Source organism: Lampetra planeri, unplaced genomic scaffold (genome assembly GCF_965212315.1).
Source record: "Lampetra planeri unplaced genomic scaffold, kcLamPlan1.2.h2 scaffold_1720, whole genome shotgun sequence".
In the NCBI taxonomy this organism is placed as follows: domain Eukaryota; kingdom Metazoa; phylum Chordata; class Hyperoartia; order Petromyzontiformes; family Petromyzontidae; genus Lampetra; species Lampetra planeri.
In genome coordinates this window covers 15,331-26,216 of record NW_027614456.1, presented here as the reverse complement: position 1 = coordinate 26,216, position 10,886 = coordinate 15,331, and the positions used below count along the sequence as shown (strand labels likewise).

The 10,886-nt window shown below is 46.0% G+C and overlaps 1 protein-coding gene across 1 annotated transcript; it reads right to left on the bottom strand.

The window, feature by feature from the left end:
* Window positions 1-1,929: 1,929 nt before the first annotated feature.
* On the bottom strand, window positions 1,930-2,968 carry LOC144739802 (nuclear receptor subfamily 2 group F member 6-like; the record flags this gene model as incomplete). The annotated part of the gene is made up of 2 exons (XM_078622696.1): window positions 2,700-2,968; window positions 1,930-2,024 (listed from the first exon to the last, which is right to left on the bottom strand). Coding segments are annotated over exons 1-2 (364 nt in total), but the record flags the coding sequence as incomplete, so codon positions are not given.
* Between the last annotated feature and the right edge of the window lie 7,918 nt (window positions 2,969-10,886).

Here is a 10,886-nt window from a genome sequence, read left to right as displayed (position 1 = left end):
CACCAGGGAGGTTAGGCAGATGGGGGCATATGTCTGTTTGTCTGTCTGCAAAATAAGTGAAAAAGTTCAAAACGGATTTTAACGAAATGTTCAGGAAATGCTGGATGACCAGATGATTAAATGTTGATAGTGTTCTGGAACCATCTGGAAAGGAGGAATCCAGAAAGGAGAATGTTCCCATCTCATCATGAGATGGGAACATTCTAGCATCTGTGTCTAGAACTCCACAGGAAATCAGAGTGTTTGACAGAATTTTTTTTTTTTTAAATACAGGATACATTCACTATAGGTTCTTGAACATGTCAAACTTTGATACTGTCATGACAAAACTGTGGATACTACGATCCAGAACAGGAAATTTGGTGTGTAACATTGCTAATATTTTTTTAATAACTATTTGACTGTTAGGGACAAAGGCGTGTTGTGACGATGAGTGAATGTATTAGAGGAGATCAAATGAATGGAGGATGATAATACTGCAGAGGTCTGAGCTCTCTGAGAGATCTCTAGTGTAAAACCATTTCACTTCAATACTTAGATCTCACATAACACTGCATCATATTCACTTACACCATTAACAAAACACTTTTGGTCAGTTTGGATCAGTATTTGGAAGCTGGCGTTCCGTCAGACCGGGGGCCGACCCGGTCGTCCGTTTTATACGTCACCTGCTCCCACACACCTGATTCCAATCAGCAGCTCCACCGACCGGTCGTTTCAATCAGATGTGTTGGAGCAGGGTGACGTCCAAACGTGCACCACAGACCCCCTCCCACGGGATGAGGAATTTCTCCGCTAAGCAAACCCGCGGTAAAGTTCACACCGATGTTTGTATGTCACTAGGTCCTACAGCCCAGTACATTTGTAGCTTCTTCCTGCATCATGTATTGGACCTAGTTCACACTCCAAATGTCAGAAGAACTTCGCTGAAATCAGTCAGGACATCAGGACATCTTCTACTGTGTCAAAGTTGAACCCGACTTTTCCAGGTAATGTGGAAACAGCCTGCGTCACGGCCTCGGTCAGCATGGTTCATTAATAACTAAGCCCGATATAACCTGTGGTGTCCTGTCACCCCTTAGTGCACGTTATGTACGGGTGTCCTCTGACAAAGACTGAAATACAAGTGGGGTCAAGTTATCTGCCACCAGAACACAATTGCAGTCTGGATTTGGTGAAACAGAGTTAAAATACTGAACATACTGTTTTTATCAGAATGCTACAAACAACAATGTGTGATCACTGATTTCTTGTCATTATGTCCATGAAACCGAGCGCTTTGTGTGCATCCAGTATGTATGCAGATCAACTCCGCTGCCCTCTTCGACCCTGACGCTCAACAGCTGCAGGGAATCCAGCGCCAGCGTGAAAACACACTTTTGTTGACAGTATAAATATTGTGATTGGATCCCTGGCAAATGTCAGGAGCTGTCAGCACTTTTCCTTTGAATTACCAATTTTTATGAGTGTGTTTGTGCCTGTGAGTGAAGCTGTTTGCCTTCAGGGACTTTGTGCCTCAATCAGTTTATTTGTTGCCTGGTGAATGAAAGAATATCATTATCTCAAGCTTCATTAATGGAAATAATTTAAACAAACGCATATATGAGTCGGCAGTCTATGTTTTCAGATTCATACATATGTCTGTTTATATTTGTTGTGCTTTTTTTTTATTTTCGAAATGTCAATGTCAGCTTGTTGATTTAATTACATTCTCTCCAGCTCAATATGGTCAGTTCAGTTCCTGTTTTTGTTTCCACCTACGATGGATCTTCAATTCTCCTTTTGAGTCATGTGACCGCCCACGGTCAACCCAGAGTTGTTTGACCGAAGCAAAGCAGAGCTGAAAGACGCTCGATCCTCCGACAGGTCGAGAAGAACTGACGCGGACTGGACTGAAATATGTCCATCAGATCAAAGTCAGTCTGCTACCTTCTTTGCGCATCCCCACACGGAAGCACTTCTTCAGACGACAGTACTGGCACTGGTTGCGGTGATGCTGGTCGATTTGACATTCTCGATTCGATCTGCGAGAGGAACACACAAGGTGAAGAATGAAGAACAATGTTCAATGACGGCGGCACGGCTAAAACCTTTCAACCATAAAGGGAATATTTCAACTAAGCCGTTTGCATTCACATGCTTGCCTGGCCCCCAACCCCCACCCCTCCATCCACCACCGCCCCCCGCCGCACTCCCCCGCAGCCCCCATGACCTCTATGATGAGTGAAAAGTGTGAGCGGCCGTGGCTTGAAAGCTATCAAGGCTGTGACCTTTGTAAATCATCAGCTCTACACGCCCTTTTGTCGCCTTTTACAGCGAGACCTGGTCGGCCCGTATTTCAGCCCTGGATGTCAGCCAGTGATTAAAAAGACACATTCCACTCAGGGTTAGTGCGTTATTATGAGCAAAGGAATAACTATATTCCATCGCTGTGAGCTCCCGGGCCACGAGGCGAAGAAGCCGGTTGCAGCTCCGTGTTCCTGTGGTGGAGAATAATGGGAGTGTTGACCTTCTGAGGCCGTCCATCCTCATGTGACCGACCTTCAGGGCATTCATGTGTTTTTTCCGGCGCTGTTTGTAAGACTGAGCCAAGGTTGAAGCAGACTTCACGAATAGCTGTATGTCAAACTCCCACGCTATGATTCAAGGGATAATTTCTTTCTGTGTTGGGTTTCACAGATGTCGGCGTGCCCACCTACCTGCACGAGTAGTTTAGGTTCCGCCTGATGCTCCGCTTGAAGAAGCTCTTGCAGCCCTCGCAGGTGAACACTCCGTAGTGTTTCCCGCTGGATTTGTCGCCGCACACCACACAGTCCACCACGCAGGACTTGTCCTCGTCGCCCACGTCCACGTCGCTGCTTCCGGCGAGGGGCGAGGCCTCCTCGTCCTCCCTCTTCAGGTAAGCCTTCTCCCCCAGTCCATTGGTGTCCCCGTTGGGGTTGCCCCATCCCCCGCTCACCATGGCCATATTCTCTGACACGCGCAGCTCCGTGAGTGGATCATACACGGAGCCGTGACGGCTTTGGGTGACCCTCAAGGTCTAAGAATTGCTTCCAGAGTAGAACACAGCGGCTCCAGGTTGATATTCAAGGCAGGTTGTGTCCAGAAAGATCTAAAAGTTGTCTCGGACTCTGTGTTGACCTCTGTTTGGATTGACCTGGTGATCCTTCCCAGAGCTGTTTTCTCTCTGTTCTTTAATCTCTCCGCTCCCTCTGTTCTTGTCTTTCACCCTTGTCTTCTCTGGCCTGACCTCCAATCAATAGCAGCCACGGTCTGAGAAAACTTCAGACACACATTGAGTGGTTCAGAGTTCAGGCAGGAGAAAATGGGCGCAGCCTGCTCCTTCACAGGAAACAATAAATTACACTTTGTCTCCCTCTCTCTCCCTCTCTCTCTCTCTCTCTCTCTCTCTCTCTCCCTCCCTCTCACTTTCTCTCAGTCGACCCCCCTTGAAAGTAGAGAAAAAAAAAAAAAAAACCCTCCTCACCTATCCATACGCATGGTGACGAGGGACAAAACAGCAGCTCTCCAAACGAGAAAAGAGTCGGCTGTCTTCACTCAGCTCCTTCTCCTGAGCGGACAAGTGGGAGGAAAATGAAAGCCAGCGCTGCTTCAGGCAGGGTTTAAAGCACCCTGCCCTCTCCTATAACTTATGAACTAGTCCAACCAGTTCCTGCCGAGCAGAGGTGTTATCTGCTGATCTGAGGCAGCTCCAGTCAAGACTCACTCTTGACTCGTCGGAGCTGTTGCAGGAGCAGAGGTGACAGTGATGAGGAGGAGGGGGGGGGGGGGCAGTTTTTTTTTTCTCTCACAGATGCTCCCGTGTACTTTAACAAAAACTAGTTAAAGGCGATGACCAGCAAACTACACTGGGTCAGACGGTCCCTGCCCCAAGAGTAACCCCAAAAATCTGGAGAATGCTGAAAGTGGCTCCAGGCTTTAAATTAGAACAAGAGAAAGACTCAAAGATCACGCCTCTCACCCCCCAGAAAATGCCTCTGTGGTTTCTGCGGCGACAAAGTTCATTAAAGAAGTCCTCTTGGTTTCTGGCTTTTGTCTGGGCTTAATTTATGTGGATCCTCCACCTCTGGGGTGTCACAGGCTCAAATGTCAGAGAAAACAAGGCGAAAAGCAAAAGCAGACTTGAGAAGTCTCTCGTGTCCTCCTCCTCTTTGAAAAGTCTTCACTCCCTCTCTTGTTTTGTCAGCGCTTGTCCATCCAGCAGTAACAACCAAAGGCCAGAGCCTCTTTGCATTTCCTGTCAGTGAGTCAGGGTATACAGTTGCACTCTTTACTATTCCTCCTTTCTTTCCTCTCTCTCTCTCTCTCTCTCTCTCTCTATCTCTCTCTATCTCTCTCTCGCTGCTGGCCGGCCTCAGTAGGAATAAATTAGGCAAACAAGCAGGAAAAACACAGTCACAGACCTTTGGTGAACGCCAGACACTGCGGTGGAGCGCAGCCCGGATCCTCTGCGTCCCTCCGTCTCTGCTTCACTCCCTCCTTTAGGGAGAGTAAGCGTGTGTCTGTGTGCTGAGGGATTTTGCTATTCAAGCCCTGCGGTTGCCATGGCAGCGGATGCCTTATAAGGCCAGCAGAGTCAAAGAGCACAGAGTGGGCTACAGCCGCACAGTCATGGAGAAAGAATGCCTGACTGGCTGCCTGTTCCCCTCTGACCCGGGCCATCCAGGGACTACGAGGAGTTAACCCCAACACTGCCGCAAGACAAAGAGGGGGGCCCGCGGGTCGGCACAGCTAACGCATGGCACTCACGCTCAGGCTCTCCACTCCGCTCTAATCCCAAACACTTCCTCCGACTTTGTTGACCCAGTAATAACAGGGAGGGCTTGTTGTTGTAGAGCGACTTGTCAAAGGGTTATATGATACGACAGCAGCCCCTTCTCACACCTGCTGCTCAAACTCACAGGTCAATGAGAAGGATGCAGGGGAGTTGAGACCAATAAACAGAGGTAAAACAACAGCGGCGAGGTCCTGTTCCCAATTGTAGTTTGTGTTTTTCCAACCAGCCTGTGTATCTGTGAATAACACCCAATAATTATGGATTTTTCCATCAATGTTTAGCGTTTTCAGTTTTACAAAGCAAATCCTACATTTGTCATGTCTGTTCGTGCCATCGAGCGTCTCATTCCCACTTCGAGGACAGACAGAGTGATCATCACCATCACGCTATGCTGATGATACACTGCTGTCTCAGTGTCGTCTCTCGTATGCCAAAGAAATCAAAGAAATCAAACGTTCTATTCGATGTTCCACAGCGACGCCCGATCCAAAGCTACGTACCATTTCTGCCTACGGGGGCACCAGCTTAGAGCAACATCCTTTGTCATTCACTTTTTGGATTGAAACAGTTGAGGAAGTCATTGCAAGGGAGCAGCGTTTGTTCCTCTGTCGAATCAGCTTCCATTCATGCAAAAATATGCTTTATTTACAGCAGTAAAATGAACATAGAGCTTGTGTTACACAAACTCTACGACGTGTAACTGGTGGCACACAGCTCCTGAGGAATTCACGGACTGCTTTGCTCCTCTAACCGACAGTATGTCATGTGAAGGTCTCCATGACAAAAAGGACAGAACAAACATCAGAGCCTGCAAACAAGGTAACTGATAACAGCTTCCAAATGGCCAAAACCCACAGAGGAGGTATTCATGGCTGCTTCGAAAAGCTGTTCGCTCATCACATGGTTCAGACAGGAATTCCCCCCAAATGACGAATGTTGTTCCTGTCTGCTTCAAAGAAACATCTTGTGATCCAGAAGACGGACTAAACGTAAATATCAGAGACAGGACACATCTCTTCTGCCTGTGGTTTCAGCAAGGTTGAACTTCATTCAGGCGTTTGAATATGAACATACGGTAACTTTAACCCACATCCGTCACAGCGAGACTCATTGTGCATGGATAGACCTTTTGTTTGGTTAAGAGGTTACTGGGGGCCAAGCTAAGCTGCTGTTAGTTGAATTAGTGCTTTCCTTCGAGCCTTTGTGTGTCAGCAGAGGTCGGAGCATGTCGGACGGCGTTTCATATTCACTCACAAAATGACAACTTTAATTCCACAAAAGTGAAGCTCCATGTTGTTCTTTTGTAGCATCACACAGCACACAGCTCCTTCAGGGAACACATGTTTGTGTCGTCTCAGCGTCTCACTGTGTGTGTTCTGCTGACACTTGTCCACGGGTATAACTGTGTATGCCGTATGTACTTTGCAGTGTGTGTGTGTGTGTGTGTGTGTGTGTGTGCTCTTTGAACTGCAGGTCAGGAATGCAGCTGCTCTCAGCCAGCAGTTGACTGTTTGTGCATTCTGAGCACAGTCAGGAGTCGACGGCCTTCAGAGTGAAACATCACATTCCACAAATTAAATTTCTCTCCTGTTACTGTTTACATACCTGAGAGCAACAGTATGTGCTTCCTTACCCCGCCCCCCCAACACACACACACACACACACACACACACACACACATTTAGATACTTTTATTTGGCTCCAAAGCCAAAGTAATGTATCAAAGATCCACATATTTTAGAAGAGGATTACAGTACAGTGCAGTGTATTTTCTGGCCAGACACTGAATGTATGTGGTTTTCACACAGACACACACACACACACATACACACACACACACACCAATGGACGTCAGTACAGGTTTCACCAGTTGCAGCCCTGCAGGCTGGAGTCCTGACCTGCTGCATTGCGATCTCCTGATTCCAACATCCACGTGTCTGCTTGTACGATCTGCTCACCACTGCTCTTTTAAAACGCCAACAAATAATCAAAGTATTTGTGGTGGAACGTGATCGTTGCTCATGATCGTCCTACAGGACGTTTCGTCATTCGCCGTCGATCTTCTTCTGCATTTATTGAGTTCAACCTGAGTGTGAGACAACTGAGATGTAAACACTGAAGTGCGTTTGGTCCGGAAGTGCATTAGTTAGAGAGCAGAGGAATTTGATAACGGGGGGGTTAAACTTTAACTAGAGGAGTAATTCTGGGTGAACACGAACGAGCACATGACTCCCTGTTCCTTCCTCATTAGCCTCACTGCCCTTTGGCCCAAAGAGCAGAGGGAAAAATCATCCTCTCTCTCTCTCTCTCTCTCTCTCTCTCTCTTCCTTCTCATGCTCTGCTCCCACCCCCCCACACACACGCTTCCCTCACACACACACACACACACACACAAAACACCCTCCATCCTCAGGCCTTTGACCTCGAGCGAATGACGGAGCAATTTAAAATAAACAGCGCAATGGAACCTGCCAAAGAAAAACATCTGCTGTGGTGACTCCAGAGCAACACACGGTTGTCCAATCAATATCCTCCCTCCTCCACGCCCGGGACCTGCTGGAGGTGGTGGGAAAGTTCCCATTTGGCCTGTGTGGGTTGTTGTCATTCAAATCAGCGATCTCATGGCTGCTGTGAACAAGCTACTAACTCATTGTTTGTTGAGGAGTCAATGGAACTATTTGCTGTGATTGCGCGGATGTTTTCTAGAGAAGTGCTACAGACGGGGTGGAGATAGGACCCCTTGACCACTGTGTGTGTGTGTGTGTGTGTGTGGTGGGGGGGTTCCAGTCAGTTAAAGGCAGGTTCACTTTTATGAACATCCATCACCACTTTCTTCTCTACAAATTCTTCACCTCCTTTTATCCGTTATAGCTTGTTAAAGGAGTAGTTCCACAGATCCAGCCAGTTGACTATTGTAGCTTTAAAAAGCTCAAAGAGTAAATTAGAACTATATACATATCATTATTTTTTTGCTCTACAACTAGCACAACACATAATCATCCTATGACTTGTAATGAAGGAAGAACATAAAATACGAGAATAAAGTGAAAATAAACATGTAAATAGGATAGTAAGCAAGACAAAACAGGACAAAATGATCTGACACTGGGACAGGAAACAGAAGAAGAACTGAAACAGAGAAAGCAAGAAGGAAGCTCAAAGGAAGTTGGGGAAGTGTGTGTGTGTGTGTGTGTGTGTGTGCGTGTGTGTGTCTGGAACAGGTGAATCATCACAACCCAACACTCAGGTCAGTTTTCTTTTCTTTCCACTCGGCTCCTTGAAGCCTCATGAATCAAAGACAGAAACTATCATGTTTTGTGAAAATAAGTTGAAATAGATTTTCTCTCACATTTAACAATAATTGATAGGATGATTCATTGTAAATTATTCTCCGACTGTATGATTTATTAATGTCTTCGTGAGCATGTACGCTACACCCTAAAAACCTCTGCCACGCAGTCATTCAGTTTGGTTGTGTGTTGGCTTTCTACGGACAACGAGACATCAGAAACATGAACGTCTGCTGTGTCTCAAACAGATGCTAAAAGGGTCTGTGTGTGTCTGTAAAAACGACAGCAGTGGCAGTTGGAAACATCAACAGATGACAAGCTATTGAGTTGATACCAGACAATAGTTTGTCCATTAACCCCATTCAACTCAACGGTCACTTTCTTACATACAGCTGAGGTATTTTCTTTAATTTCTCAGTTGGATGGGGGTGACCGTGGATCCCTGGTGTCTGGTCCCTACATATTCATACCAATACAGAGTAATTCTCACATTAGAGCGGAACATAAATAATGAGTGTTTCGTCACAGCTGTACTGTCTCCTTAAAGGAGAGGACCGTAAAGTTAAAGACCCGTGCAGCTGCAGACGTTGACACGGCTGAGGAAGCGTTCCTAAAACACTATTCATCTTCATATTGTGCTCCAGATTTGACACGATTATCATTGGCGGGCTGTCAATACGCCGTCAGCGGACGGACCATTTGAGGGATGAACCTCTTTGATTTGTGAGGCTCTGCAGACAGGGCATTAACGTAAAACTCACTGCAGCCACAACAATTTCATCCAACTTCAGTTTGTAAATCTGGGTCCAATCTGTTGCACTGTGACCATGTCCTCTGCTATCTGCCCAGACAACGATTATAGGTCATCCGAGGCGCTTAGGGTGCCAGAAAATTAACCTAATCGGTTCTGTGAAGACAACTCAAATGCTATAACAGGATTAGGCCGAGGCCACTCCCCCTGCCGCTTTCCTCTCTAAACACCTTAATGCTACAAGCTCGCACTCAAAAGCTGATGAGTTTGGTGACCTCATCAGCTCATCTGCTCCTCAGGTTTTGGACTGGACACTGATCTCATCTTCTGTGCAGCGCCGTAAATAACACTCAGGCTGACACAACATGAGTTTTTTACAATATTACAAGCATGTTTGTTTGTTTTTATATTCAAAATGGAAAATCATATGATGCATTTAGTTAATAAAGACATTACATGCGCGTTGCACTGATGATATGTGGGATCCTTTGGCCACATTAGTGTCATAAAAGAGCTTATAATGTACATAATGTACTTTACCATCTCATCTACATCTCATCTTCTCTTTCTACATTTCTGTTTCTTCTTTCTGCTGATTCATAATCTCTGTTTCATGGCTCAGATAGCGGGATAATCCACCACAGCTTTTCATTTATTCCTACCAGTGTTCCTAATACTGTAGGTTGGTTGATACTGCAGTATGGGAGAAGTCTGACACTGCAAACCGCTGCTGAGACTGACATATTAATACATCAGCATGTTGAACCACAGAGAACAACAATGAAGTCAGCACACAGTCAGAATTACACACCACTGGTGTTATGTACATTACTGCACGAGCAATATGAAAAATGGAGGCCAAAGTGAAATGCGATGAATACTTCATGACGTGTCGACAGATGCACAGTGACGGAGCGCAGACAGTCAGAAAAAGTAGATGTTCAAACAATGCATCCTTTCACCATGTTCGAAAAAAATACCCATTCAGTCACACTCTGCACATATCTTTTATATATTTGTAACATTTCACCACAAGAGTTGGTGTTGTAATCATGGTGGTGAAAAATGTCTTTAGGCAAACAGCTTGAGATGTGGTGACAGAAAGTCAACGTTTGCATTTTATCAAGTATCTCTTAGGTTTGTCTTATCATATCAGGTGTAGTTTTAGAATTATTATTCAGACAGAAAATGTATATCTGTGACATAATTACCGGATGGGCTGACAGCACAAAGGCCGACCGTCTGACTAAGGTCACATCTCTTACATCCGTACCAACAGCACCATCATCGTCCTGACCCCTCTGCAGGCCGGCCGGTGTCAGGAGGCTCACGGAGGTGTGTGGTCAGGTCAGCGTGGCAGCGTCCCAGAGCACCGGGCCGATAAGAGAGGGGCACAGAGAGCATGAGGAAGAGGACTGGAAATGGAGTTGTGACAGGTGAGCTAATGGCCTTAAGAGAGAAAGGGATGAAGCGCAGGCCGTGATCTCTTGATGCAGCTTACACAGGAACAACTTATTAAAATAAGGGACGGATGCAGAGAGTAAGTGAATTGACCTGAAGCCCTCAGGTCACTGCCCCCTTTCTGTGTGTGTGTGTGTGTGTGTGTGTGTACCAATGTGTTTGCGAGTGTGTGAAATTGCATTCACCCTCCCCACACTGATTGACAGCCTCCGCCGCAGCTTCATAATGGTTTGAGTATTTTTCCCAGGCGGAGAACGACTCCTGTCCGCAGGCTGCAGCTCTGACGAGGGCGAGTGGGGGAGGAATCAGTGACGCTGTTTAAATGTTGATGAAACGACAACCAACACATTTCACAAATACTCATTGAACTCAAACTGATCTCGCAGCTCTGTTGCTTTTCATTATAAGTTAGTTTTATGGGCAGATTGTAAAAATTACTCTCATACATTATGATGTAGTCTTGTTAAATGTGAAGTATCCAGGTTGACTTCTGACATCACTGAAATTGAGCAAAAGGCAAAACTATACACCATCTGCACTATGCAGATTAACGCATCAATAGAAATGAATTGTAATTAGTAATAAT